The sequence below is a fragment of the Oryzias melastigma genome, linkage group LG22, assembly GCF_002922805.2.
Source record: "Oryzias melastigma strain HK-1 linkage group LG22, ASM292280v2, whole genome shotgun sequence".
Taxonomy (NCBI): domain Eukaryota; kingdom Metazoa; phylum Chordata; class Actinopteri; order Beloniformes; family Adrianichthyidae; genus Oryzias; species Oryzias melastigma.
Window position 1 is genome coordinate 20,890,660 of NC_050533.1, and position 18,930 is coordinate 20,909,589.

General features: G+C 37.3%; 1 protein-coding gene across 2 annotated transcripts in view; it reads right to left on the reverse strand.

Moving 5' to 3' along the window:
• Window positions 1–18,930, reverse strand: part of alk (ALK receptor tyrosine kinase) — a gene marked incomplete in the record, with an annotated part of 583,514 nt that overhangs the window by 327,748 nt on the left and 236,836 nt on the right. For both annotated transcript variants that reach the window (XM_024267526.2, XM_024267517.2), the window contains 1 exon segment: window positions 14,736–14,891. In XM_024267526.2, coding sequence (XP_024123294.1) covers window positions 14,736–14,891 — 156 coding nt within the window.

The window sequence follows — 18,930 nt, forward strand, 5'->3', positions numbered from 1 at the left end:
ATAGACAGTAAACCACTGTGAAAATTGAATGTGCGATTTTTGTTCATGTGGTAAGTCTATGGTGAAGTATTTGTAGGGCTTATATAACTCACATGAGCTTACAACGTATGTATGATGCTGTCGTACAGATCAGCACTCTAGTCACTATTAAGGTGCACGTATTGACTCTTTACTGACCACGCAAGTGCTTGTAAGACATCCGTAGGAAAAAATCTGCATGAACATTTTTGTCGTAGGATCTCACCAAGCGGTCTACTATTTCAAAATTTCACCCATTTTTTGCCTGCATACAACCCATACCCACCTTTAAGAGTTGTTACCAAGGCCTGGCAGTTGACTTAAAGTTCAGTGTGCTGATGATGGGTCACCGCAGGGTCGTAGGGTGAGAGTCGGTGAGAGATAGATTTTACCTTGAGCCACTCATTGGCTGTTATCAGACACACCCAGATGTGTGTCAAGAATATGTCTTCAGAAGAAAGGAAACAGGGTGATTAAAGTCACCTCAATTATATGAGCTCATGAAAGGCAAGACAAAACAGAAAATCGCAACTTGCCTTTCAAGTTTTTTGTAAAAAAAAAAAAGAAAGAGGGATTCTCTTTTTGGACTATTGAAAATAGAAAATGTTCGGTCATCTGAAAGCACACAAAAGAGAGCAGATAATACACACTCACTGAGCCAAAGTCCTCAAGTTTACAATGTCTAGTTAAATGCAGTCTTTCAACGCCTCTTTGGTCTTAATGATTTGGTAACCTCTAAGCTCAGTAAAAGCTTTCAAGGTTTGCTCATTGATGAAAGCGGGAAAGCAACCTTGACAGATCTTTAGCAGCTCATTAACAGCGAGCCACGAGGTTCACCTTCGCCGCCGTCCAAATTCGGAGTCTGTCGTTTCTCACCGTATGTTTTAATGACCCACATGACCTCTTCTGGTTCCTATCTGATGACAAAATGTTAACACAAGGAAAGTAACCTGCTTCTGCAGCTGCTTAGTGTTGAGCTTGTACCTGAGCTTTTACAATGCAAAACTCAACACCAAGCAGCCTTTATATGGAATCCCAACTAAATAAGAAACCTGGCTTTGAAAGCTGCTTGGCTTTTGACCTGTAAAACAACCTGAGGAGTTGATGGCCAGCTATCTAAATGTCTATTAGAAAAGATTTGTACGCAACCTTAATTTCCCCTGGGAAGTCTTCAAAAAAGAGATGTGTCATTGTTGCTGGAGTCATTAAAGTTTTATCTTCATGGGGCACAAGATTTTGTCTGCTACACAGTGATGGACCGTCAGCGTGGTCACAGGGAGACCTGTTTTCCTCTGCAAGGCCAAAAACTGTGAGCACCACCATGTACTTAATGGACAATAAAGACCTAAACTGTCAATTTTAAGTCTTTTTAGAGACGCCAACTAATTTAAAGAATAAAATATGTTTGCATACTTGCATTGGGATCTTGAAAAACTCTTTTTTTACTGACTGTACCTGTTTGCTTTCATTCAATACTTGAGTGCCTTTCCACATTTACAGACAGGGCTCTCATGTTCACATTGGTTAATTTAGTTTTTGATAAAGTTACATTTCTCTTTCTATTACATTGCATTTATGAAGAAGTGGAAAATTAGAAAAGATGGCCTTAACGAGACACTCCAGTGAACATTGTGTTTTTGGTGTTTTTAACATGTCCCTGTGGCCTTTTTCTCATTGTGGAGGACATGTAACAAATTATTTCAGATTAAAACTGCCTTTCCGAGTAAATTCCTTAATGAAATCGTGATGGATCAGGAGCAGATAAAAAGCAGTGGTTTGTAAAAGCTAAAGCTTTTCATTTGGTTTACTATTGTGTGTTTCCTGTGGTAAATATCGAGCTTCGTCAAAAATAAGTAGAAAAAAATGACCACAGAAAGAGCAGGAAACAAAAGTCTGAATATTAAAGGAAGGAAATGGATTCAGACGTAATTTTCAGATTTGTTAATGCATTGAGATACAGTATTTACACTTAACAGAAACAAACAGTTTTCTTACACTTGTGGGCAATGTGTTGGCCAAAAAAACAGTAACCTTAGTAACTTTAAAACCATTGATTTGAACCCCTGACCAACTACATGACATTAACTTGCCCATCTCAGAGGGCTATAGTCTCTCTACCAGGAAATAATACAGTTGGCATAGAAGTCATGGTTATTGTGGGAATGCTTAGTAAGCAGTTAAACACTATAGTGATTGTCCTGCTCCTTCCGGTATGTTTTTCGGCACATAAAAACTCAATTAAAACTTTAAGCGATTTCAGCAATCTTGGTATCAAAACGTTCAGCTTGTTCAGGACATTACTGCTTGTATTCATAAACTTTAGAGTTTTTGAAATTTTGAACAAAATATGCCTTGTAGAAAATAAATTGAAAGTCTTCAAATTTCAACATTTTAAGTAGATTAGAACAAGCCTTTAAATATTGTCATGGGTTATGTTTTAAACTTTTATAGTCATAAAAAAAAAAAAATCGGAGTTTAGCTAATAATTTAGCAACATCCTAAAGTTTTTGGCTAATTTGTTATCTGCTGGGTTTTTTAAGGCTAATTTGGAGTTTAGCTTCGATTTTAGCAGCAAACGAACTTTTTTGACTAATTTAGTTTACTTATGAATTTTAGGCTACTTTGGAGTATAGCTAGTATGTAAGCAATGTGATAGTTTTTTTTTGGCAATTTGTTATCTACTGAGGTTGTGCTATGCTAATTTAGAGTTTAACTAATGTTTTAGCAAAATGCTAACATTTTTGGCTAATTTGTTATCTACGGAGGTTTTATAGGGCAATTTAGTGTTTAGTTTATATTTTGGCAACAGGCTAACGTTTGCTACGTCTACTGAGGATTTTTTGGACATTTTGGAGTTTAGCAAGTATTTATGCATCGAGATTGGTTTTTTTTGTGTTTTTTTTTGGTTAATTTGGCATCTACTGAGGTTTTTTGTGGGGCAAATTTGGAGTTTAGCTCACATCTAAGAAACACACTAATATTTTTGCAAAATTGGCATATATTGGGGATTTTTAAGCAATTTTACTAAAAATGTTTCAAAATTTAGGTCAACTTCAGCTCTCTTTTTTTACAGTTCTTAAACGAAATTTCCAGTCTTTTATCAAATTTAACATTTTCAAAATAGCTTTTGCATTTTCAGCTAATTGCTTCAGCAATTAAAGCAAATTTCTTCAGCATCTTGAGCAACTAAAGCATTCACAGCATTATTGCAGGTAATGCAACTTTTCTACCATTGCTTTTTGCATTTCCATTGACATTTATGCTATTGTTAATAAAACCAAACAAGACTTTGTGGATAATCCAAATATATATATATTAAATTATGTGTGTGTATATATATATATATATATTGCACTTCTTACCATAGATGCAGTTTGTGTTTCTTCTGAGGGCATGAATGATAAGCAAACTGGAAAAAAAAGCTGTTCTACTGTAGCCCTTCAATCAACCCCTGTGTCAAACACACCAAGTGCATCCAACTTCACAGCAGTCCTTTCACACGCCGCCTCTGAAATCAAAGTCAGGTCAGAACCATAAAGTCAGCTTCACACAGCCAAAGGCTCACTTTAACTCTCATAATCATTTTCATTTAATCATTTTGCAGTTATTACAAGTGGCACCTCCTTCATGTGATGGGGGCCCACTTAGGTTCACTTCTTATTCTTTATGGAAGGAACGAAGGGACAATGCAGATAGTGAGCGGCACTCAAAGAAAAAGTAATCGAGTTTTAATTAGTTAGATTTTTCCAACTTTTGACGTTGTGGATTTTTCTCTGATTAAAACCTTTTTTGGGGGTCAAAATTAGACACTGTAAGGTACTAAAAAGGAAACACAGCTTTTAACCGAGTCAATCCTTTTGTACCAGAACTTTAGTTCCAGTGTTTACATTCTTTGACTTTCAGAACCCTTTACCCAATTAAAGTGATTCCAGTGGATTCTGAGGTGCAGAAAAGCAGCCTTGCCCTTACATGAAACACGTTGCTATAGAAATGTGTTGCATACTTTTCCCAACATCACAGGAAACAGCAAGGTCATAGACCACTCAGTGAGCCTAGAGAGCGAAAATGTATACACATCTTTTTTCTATGACCATGCTGCTGATGAAAGGTCGTAGCACACACCTGTACAACATTTAACCCTTGTGCTATCTTATAGGGTCCAGATGACCCAAGCCTTACATTGATGTGTGATCCATCCCATGACAAATGTGGATGAAGGTGGGCAGGATGTTATGTCTGCCACAGACACCAGCGGCAATAAATAATCATTAAAAAATATATATAGTACACTGAATTGTGGGGTCCAGATGACCCCACTCAAGTTTACACACCAAGGATAGCACAAGGGTTTTAAGGGTAAGTAAATGCTCAATTGTGTAAATAGGAAAATTCAGAAAACATCATCCAGAAATCACTGTTTTCTAAAGAACTGCAGTCAATTTTTGTTTCATTTGGGACTTAAAGAAAGAATGCATTTATGTCTTTGGACTTCCTGTGCCTCCTGATTTTCTAGAAACTCAGCACTGAAAACCGGCACTGAGTCCATTGTGAGGAATTCAAAGCACTTTTCAGGCTTAAATGTGATCAACAGCCAATCCAATTGTTGCAGTTCAATATTTTGAAAGTCACCCAAATTCTGGAGAGTAGTCAACAAAAAAAAAAAAGCCCACTTAAATTAAACAGCTACATTCACTTTCAATGTACAGAATACATTTAGCTAAGAATATGTATGAATCTCACGTAGTTATTGAAATACCCTGTTGCTAAGTTTCTCAGTCAAGCACCAAGAAAGGTATTTTAATGTCTCGTATACAGCTGTGCTGCACCTTCTCACGGTTTACTGTGGGTGTAGAACAGTGAATAATACCACTTGCACTTTTTTACAAAACAGATGCTACTTTGCATTGCTAATTAGAAATGTCCTTATGACCTACTGTTCATACTGCACACATGTTATAGGTGATGCTTCAAAATTGAAATTTTGCTCAAGCTAGTGTTAGCTTTTTGTTAAAATGCCTTTTGGTAATGGGTCATTTTGACCCGTATCTTTAATAAGTTATAAAACCATTATTGATGGTCCAGTTTATTTTATGTTCATGTTTTGTATTATCTTGTTAGACCTTCTTATTAATGAGAATATGTTTAAAAGATTTTAGTCTTTTTTTCAACATTTGCTCATTTTCAATTTTAGAAAAAATATAAACTTAACCTTAAAGAAACTCCACATTAATAAATATAATATTGTTTTTTTTACATTACTATCACTGTGGGACATCACAACATACCTCTATATTCATTTTACAGTTTACTAACAACAGTAAACACCTATAATTAATGTGGGGGTCAATGGGACCTATGCATTTCAGCTTCAAAAAATTGACTGATTTTTTTTCTTCTAGGTCAAAAAACTTGTGTGTGTGTGTGTGTGTGTGTGTATATATATATATATATATATATATATAAAGCAGAATTTTTTGGGGATAAAGATTATTGACAGTTGCCTTTTTTGTACTTTTTGGTTCTACGCTTTTAAAGTAAAAAAATGGGTCAGTGTCAACTCTAACACTTGAGGAGGGAAGACTGATGAATATTATCTGAGGTCAGAGTGAGTGACAGAAACATAAGTCTATTTATTCCTGTTTATGTAAGCATCTTTAGTTTATGGTCAAGCTCTTCCCAGACGGTCTTCTTTCCCTTTTTGGAGTACAACCGCTGTTTTTTATTAATACCGTATTGTTCTTTTTTTAGGCACAGACAAAAACAAGTCTGACAGGCTTGGAGGCAGTCATATTATTTATTAATTTTGTGCGTATGTGTCCTGGTTTTACTTCGCTTTACAGGTCAGGTTGCAGACTGAGGGACCAGACCCAAAGCATAGCCCTGCTTCAAATGCCAGGTCTATTACATGGCAGCTCCAAAACGGATAAGTAGAACAAATTGCCTCTCATCCAAAGTAATGGTTCATAATTATTTGCTCAGATAAGAGGGGGCCTGGGCGCAGAAAAGGGAATAGATAGCTTTTCTGCTTGTGTGACAAGTAGACCATTGATCTATCCAGATGCAATCTCAGAGGGAAGGGGTGAAAGCCACTATATGCTGTAACAAGTTTTCTTCTGGATAAGTTTAAAATCAAACTTTATGTGAAGTTCTTTGTTTTGTATTCTTATCATGCTGCCCTTTGGTCAGTGTCTGTTCCTATGAAGTTGTAGAGGAGCAATTCCCTAAAGAAAGGCCAGCGTTTTGGCGTGCTGATTAGGCCCTTTTTTTGCACATACTGTCTCTTTTGTTTTCTTTTTAAGGCTCGAAATACAGTTGGAGACACAACAGTGGCCAAACACATCTTTAAGCAGAAAATCCTTATATTGTGGTACAACACAGTATGCAGGATACAACAAATGGAAGTGGTAGAGATAAAAACAAAAATACAGAAAAACAAGCTTAATATGTCCTTACCAAAGTAAAATAATAATCTTTTTTAGAGACAAAGATGACTGCAGACTACACAACATATATATATATATATATATATATATATTTATGCTATAAAAATATATACCATAAATAAAAACAGAAATATAAAGAGAAATTAGCCATTTTATATAGCTATTCTGTTGCTGATAATAGAGGATTCCTGTGCCTCATAATTACATAAGTGTGCCCTGGTGTGTAAAATGAAATCCAGATTAATGAATTGGGAGCTTGTAAAGATCCTGTTGGACCAGTAAAAGCTGAAAGTCCATGTAGGAAGGTGAAAGCAAATGCCATGTAGCAACGGTCTGTAGGGAGACAGCAATCTTGATTTTTGCAGCATCTGGTGGTCTTTGAAACCAAAATATAAGACTATTATGTTTTACACACATTCAGTTTCTTCTGCACCTTAATGGAGTTCCATCTACATGTAAAATTCAATAAAGCCAAGATTTAATTCTCCACAGATTATGATTTTTATGCTGATTTTACCCCACAAACTATACATTTTGCATGTTACTTTTTTCTCTCGAACAGTCAAGTCAAAATTAAGATATAGCATTTTGTTCCTGAACCAAGATGGAGCTAAAACAGTGGGGAAAGAGACCTACGCTCAGTGTTTGCTTAACTTTGAGCATCAAAAGTGGGTTGTGGGTTGAGAGCATTATCTTCTATAAGCCAGAGCCAATGTCCTTTCACATTTTGCCTGTTTACCCAGAGTCCTATGATGCTCAGCTCTGCTCAGAAAAAAAAAAAAAAACCTCAGATGAAACCCTGGGTTTTCAGATGACAGACAGCCTCAGGGCCACTCTATTACAAACAAACAAATCAACTGCTCCAGCAAACATCGTCCTGCTAGATATCTCCCTCTGCCAGTCAGCCCTGAGCTCCAACTCATGCTTTCCTATTCTGTGTGTGACAGCAAGGAATCAATGCATAATCATATTCACACCGTCTTTGGCTGTGGACACTCGGGGCACATATTCGCATATCTATTTTTGTCTTTCTTTGGACTCCACAGGGCTCTAATTGACAATCTGCATTAAAGGTGACTCATTTTGAATCAATCTGTGTGTAAATGTGTGGTCTTTTGCGTTCACTCATAGCTGTACGATTTACTACCATCGTTTCTGGGCTCTGCTTACAAAACATGCGTCCATAGAATGTTTGTTCAAAGTTAAACCAGGTCACACTTGACCAATCAGGGACTCTGATTCGGTATTGATGTATTGATGGCGCCCCTTACAGAAATCTGATCATAAAGGAGATATTAATAATTGCGGTTTGTGCCCGGCTGGAATTCTATGACATCTTGCCTTTTATATTTCAGAAAAGTCTGGAGCAAGACTCATGAGACTTACACCGCTTTGACATTTCGCGCCAAGCCTTTTCCAACTGTAGGGGACAATCATGCGCTAGTTACAGTAGAAAAACAAAAAGAAGCCCCTCCCTACTTGACCAGTGTGAACACTATCTATATGAGTTTGTGTGCACATTCTGTCATGGTTCCCCTGCTCTCCTCTGCACCTCCTGATTGAACCCAGCTGCCAGCACTCATCTCATCAGCCACAGTCAGCTATATAGGAGGGGCCTGCTCCAGCATTCTTTGCCAGTTCGTTACCTTACCTGGTGAAGTACCCTGGCCTTGTGCTTCTGGTTATACTTTGAAGTCTAAACTTGAATCATTTTTTGCTAACGTCTAATTCCCTTTGCCAGGATTTTTTCATACCACGTGCTGCCCTGGGTCCATCTCTCTCTCTCTCCTTGGTCAAGAAGCTCCACCATCCACCCTGCTGCCAACTCCACCCTACCCACCACCTGGATCTTCGCTCCGTCATCTGAACTCACTCGGATCCTCCTCTGCCTCTTCCTGCTGCTGCACTCCAGCTTCAGTGCCCAAACTCCAAGGACAATAAAACTAATTTCTCTTTACCTCAGCCTTCGGTAATTCTTCTGGGTTCCAGCATCTGGGTCTGCCTCGCCTCGCAAACATGACACATTCAAGAACAAGCTAATTCTTGATCGCACGACCCGGTGTGTCCATACCTTAAAGTCCCACTTCGATCATTTATTAATCCATATTGTAAAAGTGTTCCCAGTAGTCTGGATTATGACAATGACGTTGTTAGCTAAAATCCAAAAACCAGTGTCATTTTTTAAGGACATAGTTTCTGAAGAGCGACAGTAATTCATTAAAATTTGCCTCTGTGTTAGAGACGAGGCTGTTGGTGCAGATGGCCACCGCGGTAGAGATCGCAGTAAAGGTGAAACGCTAGCTTTTTGCACATGCAAAGTTTGACGCCATATTAGATATGTTGAGATGCCTGTTGACTGCTGAGCTATAACTGCACAAACAGAGTTGGAAAAAACAAGAATGGGACTTTTCACAAGTACATTATTACTGCCAGATAATAAAGGAGAACTTCTAGAAAACATTTTAGGAAAATCTGAGCAAATCTACACTCAAATGTGAGCGTTTTACCCTTGCGCTATCCTGGGCATGTTTACATTAAAAGTGGGGTCATCTGGACCCCACAAGACAGTGCGCAGAACTTTTTTTTCCAAGGAATTTTTATCTTCACTGGTGTCCGTGGCAGACATAAAATCCTGTCCACCTTTTTCATGGGAGGGATCTCACATCAATGTAAGGGTGGACCCACATATAATAGCACAAGGATTAGACTCATCTTGTAGCCTATTCAAAGTCAATGGTAGAGTTTGCAAAGATTTGCATTTCCACATTTTCTGGTAGGACCATGGATCTTTTTGGTTTTATGGAGGATGACCGTGGGATTTGTATGTGTTCAGCCTCAGATCAGACTAGACGTTCCGCTGGTAAGCATATTACTAAGAGGAGGAATAGAAACTAGGGCTGGGGATCTCAACGTAACTCACGATACGATGCAATTCATAATACATGACTCACGATACTGATAGTATCTCGATATGGAAACTATGACAATAATCAATATATTACCTTGGTAATCTATGATATATAACCATTTTTAAAACAAATATATATATATTTTTTTCTTCAAAACCGTTTTTTAGAACAATTTAAAACACAATATGTCAATTTAATGCTCTATCCAACATAAATACTGACGTGTTTTTACGATAATAATACATATTTTAAGGCAACTAATAGACAAAGCTCCAGTTAAGAACCAAAATACAGACTGTCAAGATGTATTCTCACTTCAAAGAACAATAAAAGTGGAAATAAAAATGTGCAATGCTGCATTTTAATTCATTTATGTCAGATAAATGATATTATTGTTAAGCCACAATTTGAACGTTGAACCTGGTAATATTACATGATCATTGTTTTTTACAGTGCTGGTATCCATATTCATTTCCTTTTATAAAGTTTCCTGCTCTTATCTTTGATAATCAACAGTCACGTGCTCCACGTGTGTACAGCTAGCATGAACACCTGTTTGATCAATAACACCGCTAGACGTCGCATTTGGACGGTCAGACACTGTGCACCTCTCCGCTAGAATCTGTTGAATTTTAGCGCTGTGTTTGGACAGGTTACTGCTGTTACCGCCAGTACAATCCACGTTTTTGTTACATGAGAGACATCGCGTGCTATCTGCATCTACTTTAGAAGAATACAGACACAGCTTGGACCTTTTTCGTATCGGTCCGGTAAAAATTGATGATGGTTTCGCAACGGCATCCTTAGATTTCACTGTCTTGCTCATACGAAGTGCCCCCTAGTGGACTTCCTTGGTATCATTTTAAGAAACTGATTCAGGGAAAGAACTCATTTGTGAGTTGAAATATCACAATAGTTCGCCATACCGATATTTTGTCCCGCCTCAATAGAAACTAACCAGGATTTCTTCAGTAGCGGTGAGCGAAGAGCGAAGAGCAGCCAAATCCCTGTCTGGCGGGTGTACAGGGACATGTGGGGTACGGAAAGCGGCAAAGGGAGCATGTGACCTGTTGCTTGTACGTAACAACTGTAAACTTTTTCTAATGACATTTTTTCTCTGCACCTGATTTAAAACATTTTGAATAAAGAAATACTCACAAATACTATTTTAAGCTTTCTTAATATACAGTATATCCTCCATTATCAAAATAAAGGCTACAAGAAGATGTTAATAATTCAATTTTCTTTACAGTCGGTCTTTAACAGGAGTTGCTCTCCTTATTTTTCTCCACCTTTACTTGATTGAACTGTTGTCAAAGGATATTCCATCAGCGTGTCAATGTGTCAAACCAGCGGATGATTAGTGCTGATTTTTTCTTGATCAGTGTTGAGCTTAGTGCTGATTGCCAAGGAAAAGCTGTCTTTGCCACTATTTATTTTTAATGTATGCCCAATATATTATTGTGAGTCACTGCTCCACCATCGCATAGTGCACAGTGTCCTGCAATCACATGCAAGGGGGGCACAGGATCTACAGGACTACAGAATATGATAACCTTCAGGAACAGCGAGAGCCAGTAATATGGCCACACTCCAGTCTTTACATTGTAAACAGCATTAATTATTCATGTGCAGGCATCACCGTGTGCAGCAAAGCCATATCAGCACCGAGCAGAGATAAGCATTTGTTTATGCATGCTGCAGTTGTACTTGATCTAAGGAACCTTTGTGAATTGTCAGCTTGCATCTCACATCAACTTAAAGCTAACTACCAGCATCTGGGATAAGAGAAACGAAGCCCATTTACAAGCTTCAAACTGGAACAGCTTTATTGTACGGAAGGAAAAAAAACAGTTCCAGCAGTTTCTACAGATCACAGCCATTAAGTATTCTTCCCCTATTTCCATCCCTTTTAGAGCTCGCCAGTAAAACATGTGAAGACAGCAGCTCGGCAGGCTTAGTCACTTAAAATGCACCCACTGCATTGTGGCAAGACTTCAGCATCTTTATGCAAATACATTTGCTTTGTAGTCTGGATCTCCCTCTTTCAATAACCTTCTTTCTTGCTTTTTATTTCATTGAGGGAGCACATAAGATGATGTTTAACTAAAGTCACAGAATCAAGGTCAATGCTGCAAAAAGGCACAGTGTCTCCTTTCATTTACAAGTCAGGGAATAAGACACATTTCCTTTGGTGTTGGAGTCTTTGCTATTTAGAAATGAAATAAAGAACTCTGAGTCATAAGAAAATCACTTCCTGTCATGCCCAAAATGTATCTGTAGATGTGGTCTCCCGTAATACAAAGTATTATTTAATTCTTAATTGACGATTCAGTTTGCAATTGGGTCATCTTGCAATTTGCAATTTACAAATGTGTAATTCAGGTTTTGCAATTTGAAAATACATTTTACAATATAACATTTGAAATAAGAAACAAAAATTTAATCATACATTTCTGAAAATATTTTTTTTAATAAAAATAAAAGCAATTGCATTTTAATAGTCAGTTTTTTGGTAACATAATTCAAATGAAAATTAGTTTTGGAATTTACAAATGATAAATTTAAAAAAATGATATTTCAATTATTTGTATTTTTACATAGATTTTTAAAGTAACTTAAATTGTCATGGATTTTGTATTCTCTAAAATAAAAATAAAAAAATGCAAAACTTTAAAAAAAAATTAAATGTAATTTTATATATGAATTGAAACAATTAATAAATTCATGATTTCTATTTGAATTGTAAAATTGTACCAAAAATCCATGACAATTTAGAATGCAAATGGTAATTCAAATTTAAATTTTTAGCAATAAAAAATGCAAGATTGCTCTGAAACTTTTCATTTTGACTTTTAAAATGCATTTCCTATTTGTTTTATTAAACTGCAAATTGAGAATCAAATGTTACTATGAATTATGGATTTAAAAAAAATTCCATGTCTTTCATCCTAATAATTTTAGGTTTAGGTAAGTCAATCTGATTTTTCTGTCGTGGCTAAAATGTTGACCGTGAGAGCAGTTTTATTTTTCCTATTTTTTTTTAACTTAATTTTCTAGTAAGCTCTGTTTGACTCTCAGAAATTAAATTTTTGACTGAGCTGCAATTAGGATCCCATGAATCCATCCCTGCCAAATATAAGATTATGGATTTATTCAGTGTTAGGAAAAACTATTAGAGGGTATTTAAACAAATCGTTTCGAAGAGTTTTGCTCAGCGTTTCACTTGATGATTACTGCTGTTTTGCATATTCGAGTCTTGAATGTTTCTCTTGACTTAGCCAGTAAAGAGGGTAACAATTATTACACAATATGGAGAAGAAAGTGGAGCTTGTCTGTAATAGTATTCATCACAATATACTGATTGTCCTTTAGACAGCAGAGGTCATCAACTAATAACAGTGTTGCACCAAGATATCTAACAGCTATTCGTGTTTTAGCTCTCGTACGCAATAACATTTTGGATTATTATTACTACAACATGACAGTTTAGATCGTTTTTTCTTTTTTTCTAAGTGTTGAAATTAAATAATTTAATTAAGCGTGTAATCAGGTTGCGCCATCCTCTCCTGTAAAAGGAAAAGGCCTGGGGTATTTTTGCTAAATTACAGGCTGATTATCAACAGGTCTGTTTGTTCAAGTGTCAACATCAAGCTGCTCCTGGAAGAGCGCTTTGTTCTTCACTAGAATGAGCTGGCCGAGAGGCTTTTTTAGGTCAGGGTGGTTTTGGCACCTCATTTGGCGGACTAAAGAGACTCCTATTGTTGCTTATTCTAATGAGACAGCTTGCATAAGCTATCAGACTTTAAAGGAGACTTATCTTGATTTACATCTTAGCTTATTTTTTTGTTAAACTCCTTACTAGGACTAACTACAGACATGAAACTTAGCTTAATTGTCATAGTGTATAAATATTTCTGTGGGAATTTACAGAGGCTTCTCTGCATGATTTGATTTACCATTGTTTAGTTTGTACACATACTGCATCTCATGGGAGGATAATAAGCACAACAAATGTCATCAATACAAGCTGGGCAGATCACATACACTTGAAGGTGTACAGCTAACAATATAGTTGTATGCAGGTAACAGTACAGTGGTGTATAACTTACAGTACAGTGGTGAATAGTTGACTGTAGAGTGGTACATTGCTAACAGTACAGTGGTGTATAGCTAACAGTACAGTACAGATAATAGTACTGTGCACTCTACAGAGATGCAACAGGATTAATCATTCAGTAAATCTTGTGTTTTTGTGTCTGTGTTTTAGGCAAGGCTTCCCAAAAGGTAAAAATGACCACAAGTTAAAAGTATAGGACCTGTATTTATCCACAAGTACAGATCCCTCCACAGTCAGGAAATTAACAGAAGAACAAAGGGAGAGACTTTCACACTTTTTCAATTACAGAGAAATCACAAACACAGGAACAGCCTTTAGTTTTCACCCTGTCTCTAATCCATCCTTTCAGCCTGGCCAGGAACAGTGTAAGCTTTTTAAAAGAGGAAAAAGTCATATTGTCATTTAGACACACCCACAAATATTACAACAGGGTTAGGACTATTCCCACAATAGCACGAAAGCACAACAAACGAGCGTTACAAGGACACAGATATGATCAAGTTCCAATAATTCAGCCCTTTTTTACAGTGAAGGTAAAAAAGATGAGAAGGCTTTAAAAATACACTCTACTTAAATTATCAACTGTTTCTGTAGGTGAAATAAAACATGTTTGTACCATCAGGGGATAGTTATTTTACCTTTACGACAACAGATCCATTTAGCAGCCAGCTTGCACTGTTTCCTTACTCTCATTCAATCTCGAGTGTTTTGTTCAAACTCTCACAATGAAACTAAACTTCATGTAAAAGTATATTTAGATGTGCTTAATGGGCATTTTTAGATTAAGCCACCAATTCCAGTTTCACAACAGATTCCACCTAGGACCTGGAGCTGGTATCTGACAAAAAAACATTAACTGAATAAATAGACCCTGTCTCCTTCCATTTTCACCATCACCATAGGAGATAAGAGAAACTCATCTCTTGAGTTGCAATACAAAAATGCATAATGTTAAATGATAAAAACTGCTTAAAAGCAAGATCAGCAAAATTTGACCAAATAAAGATTTGAAAGAACACTAGATAAACAGCTAGAACTGGAAACCATTTTGTGAAAAAGGCAAAAAGTGTTTTTTATAGTTAAAAGGTGACCAGTATTCCCATAGTAGACCAATAATCCATAAAAAAAAATACATATTAACTTAAACATTGATGATGGAGCACAATAACAAAGCACAGTTATGAGCAAGTCTGTTCAAATATGTAATTCTCCCATAATGGGTGAACTCTATACCTTCATTCTTACCTTCCTCCCAGCCCTGAGGGCTTCCTGCCATCTTCTCGTTTTTCCCATTCCTTTCCTCCCGTAAGTCCCCCGCCGCCACTATACTCCAGGTGAACTCGTGGGGGTCGTCCGGTTGGTAGTCACAAGTCCTGCTGTGGCCAGGGCAGCGAGGATCCACTGAAATAAGAGACAATTGCAGAGTTGGAACTGTATGGCACAAATATTTACAAAAGCAGCTGCAAAGGTATTGAGGGAGAGAAGACAAAAACTCTAAAATAAGTTTCTATAGCTGGTTTTGTTTGCCATCATGCTGCATCTGCTAAATGAAAAAATACCTTGGAACTTCAATGACAAAGAATAATAACAATAAAATGACACCAAAGGCAAACTGTGTTGTCAAATTGGACCAGGAACCGCTCACTGACCCGTCTTGTGGTCTCGGTTCATTTTCAATTGGAGTACGGTCTACTCGGAGCGGAACAACTGAACAAAAAACGGCCGCCGTTGCTGGGCTCTACGTAATGTCAATAGAGAGCTGCGGACAAACCCGGAGCAGGACTTCCATAATTTACGCCTCCCATGGATTTGTCCTGTCGTTGTAATTCCTAGCCAATGACCGAGGAGATCTTTAGTCACAGGGTTTTGTTTACAGTAGGGGTGTCCAAAGTCAGTCCTGCCTTATCTGCTGTTGTTTACCTGGATCAGGTGTGTTTGGCCAATAAGGAGCTTCAATGGCAGGTTAGCTGGAAACCACATGGGGCACCGGCCCTCGAGGACTGACTTTGGACACCCCTAGTTTACAGGCTTTCGTTTGAAACAGAAATGTCCGGTTGAAGGGGGTCTGGACACAGACCAAACGTTCAGGAGTCGATCTGGACCAAATTAAGCAACTCAGTCTGGACTGACAGACTTTTCCAGTCTGAATACACCCTTAGAAAGCTCACAATGAAGGAATCTTCCAAGTGGAGTAAATGTTGGTGTGAAGATTCAAGTCAAATGGTTGAGGTTCCACATCAAAATGACCTCTCAGGATCTGTGCTCCACGAGCGAGATGACATCCAAGATTTAGAGAATCAGCACAAACAGAACCATTCTTTCTTTTTTTAAATATATATATTTCTCCAGAAATACAGCTCAGACAACAATTTTCAATCTTTCGCCAAATATGAAAGAAGATGAATCATACCAACAGGTTACCGGCTGTAAACAGAATTATGCAGAAAATACTTCCTTCTGATTTATTTTATTAGAAAATAGTTGCTTGAAATCAAGGTTCAAACTTTGCAGGCTGAGTGAGAATTAATTTAACTAAATGGAGAAAAAACAAAATTGATGCCACTGGGTTAAAACAATTGTTTTTGTAACTCGGCTCCTCAGACATGCAGCATTACAAACACGAGTGAGAAAATCTACTTTTACAAAAATGTGTTGATTAGCCGCACTGTTCCAAGATGTTAAAATCTTTCCAATTTGTTTGGTTTGTTTCCCAAATATCCCATCTTTTGTGTGTGTGTACCGACTGATTAAGTCTCCAAGATTTTTGTTTTTAAAATATAGTTCAGCAGATAAAAAACTCCCACTGCGATGGCATTGCTGCGCTCGACTTGACAGTGCTGTTGAAGGCAGAGCGTCCGCGTTTGTTCTTTCTGCACAAACATTACACAGAAGGGTCTGAAGTTTGGACTCCAGCAGCACGCTGCCCCCTTTTTTTAAGGAATAAAAAAAAGCAGTATACTGAAACTTTGCCTCACAGCCAATCGTCGCCATTGGTCAGTGTCTAAAAACTGCTGACATTTCAGAAATCTTTCTGCCCGCTCTTTGCAGAGCTCCAAACACAGTCTGATGGTTCTTTATGAAGTGCTGACTTTTAACAGAAGCGCTCGGTATTGAATATTCTGATGTTTAGTGTGCTGACCGGGAGGAAAACATTTAACAAAAGGCAGTTAGATGCTTCTCCTTTGAATAGCAGGTGAAAAAAAAAATTATTAAAGATGGCTGACATTACAAGCAGAGAATTCAGAGACAAATAAAGAAAAAAAGTGTCTTCTTAGCTCAAGAACAATATTTTTGGAAGTGAATTTGAGTCACTCACGCCAGCTTCACACCGCACGTGGAAGCACCGCGAAGCGTAGTGTGCGCGGAATTCACTTCACCTACAGTTCACACCAGACGCGTATTTTTTGTAACGGTCGACTGGTGCTTCTGCTCAGCTGTGGATATTTACAGCTTCTACAACTAATTTGATTTCGTCCATCTTGACTTGTTGCCAACCGCTCCTTGCCTCTCTGTCGTTGATTTGTGTTTTAGACATCCAAAACCACACCCCGCTGCGTAGTCGGCCCACTACGTGTGTCTGTTTCTTTTTTGTGTGTTGTTTGTGCGTTTACAGTATTTTCATCGCTACAGTATGTTTAGATACAAAAATATAATCGCATTTGTCAATAGCTGTGATCTATTGTGAAAAATTGGTTAGAATTTGAAAATTCACAGGATTTTCTAGTGTGTCTTACCATAACTTCCTGCCTGGATTGACTTGGATCACTAACACTAAAAAAGATCAGTCGCCAAAATGATGGCTGCATGTCACGTGCCAGCCGTGGAGGACAGCGGTGGCTCGCATCTGGTGTTGAACTACAAACTATGTTAACAAGGGTGCCAAACGGAAGCAGTCTCTGTTCCACGCTGCTTCCGCGTGCGGTATTAACCCCGCCATTAGTCTTTGCTTGTTTGTTGCAGGAGTCACGGTAAAGTCCAAACAAACAATGCATTAATTAAAGCAGAAATGTAAACTGTTAAATTGTTTAAAACACAAAGTGTGGAAGTCCATCTGCCTTAAACAAGTTTTTAAAAGTATTTAATCATTTGCTGATTTAAATGAAATTGACAGACAGTCATCGTAAATAGGGATGGGTATCAATCATTTCCAGATCGATTAAATCCTGATTTTTTTCGATTCTCTCAATTGAGTTTGATTCAATTCCATTTTGAGTTTAAACATTTAGATACATTTGTTTAGAAATTCATTAGTAATCTACTATATAATTTAAATATATTTATATCAACCTCATACAGTTCACATACTGTAAATTTATTAGTGATATAATGATATCATGGATTCTCAAAAGGAGAAACTAGCAAAAATGTTCAGATCATTAACATTGTTCTGCCTCTCCTGGAGAGATTTTCAGTTTGGCCACTAGGTGGCGATCGCGCTATAGCAGTACACTTTTTTCAAGGAAAATGAGGAAAGAATAAGCAAAATACAGTGTTTTAGACCACAAATAGTTACTTTAAAACATAGACCAAGCGTTAGCATTAGTCATACAATGGGAAATTCAATTTAACATTGGCATCAAGCTAACAGACTTCAGCTTTATGTGCTAAATTGATCTATATTTTTATGAATCGATCTATTAAGCTTAAATTGAGTCAAATCGATTAACTAACCCAGCCCTAATCCTAATGGTTCAATTGAACAGTGATAGAAAATGACAAAAATTTGATATACATTTATTTGCATGTCACTGAGGGAAATAAGTATCCGATCCACCTTGAAACCATTACAGCACGTTTCAAATTATGATGCAAATTATATATTTTTTAAATAATGAATGCTAAAGTCACTAACCAATAGACTACATATTAAATGTTAGTGGAAAAAACTATAAAAGATAAAAGTATTTAAAACGTATTAATATCAATATCTTTTTTTCAAACTAAAAACCTTCAAATGCACTGGTCCACATTATTAGAGTTCCACAACATTTGATAGATTCTAAAGTACAGAAAACTGAAATCAAATGCTGTTCCAATTAAAAACATTGTCATAGGTCAAGTTATATTTGAATGTAGAACTCTTGTTTTTTAGCACCTTTACAATTCTTGCATCTGTCGGACTTCTTGGAGAGTTCCTGCTTGATTGTCTTTGCAGGATGTTAGAATAGGCTCACAGAGCTGCTGTCTGGATGTGAAGTGCCTCCACCCTCAGAGATATTTGGCTTGAGGATACTCCGAAGGTTCTCACTAGGGTCGAGGTCAGAGGAGGATGGGGGCCACACCACCAGCTTATCTCCATTATGCCCATAGCAATGATTAAGATGTAGTCCTGCAGCACGAGATGGTGCATTGTCATGCATGAAGTGGTCAGTCAAAAACGTCACATACTTTTCAGAGATCATTTTCACACCTTCAGACCAGATTTCTCCATATGATTCTG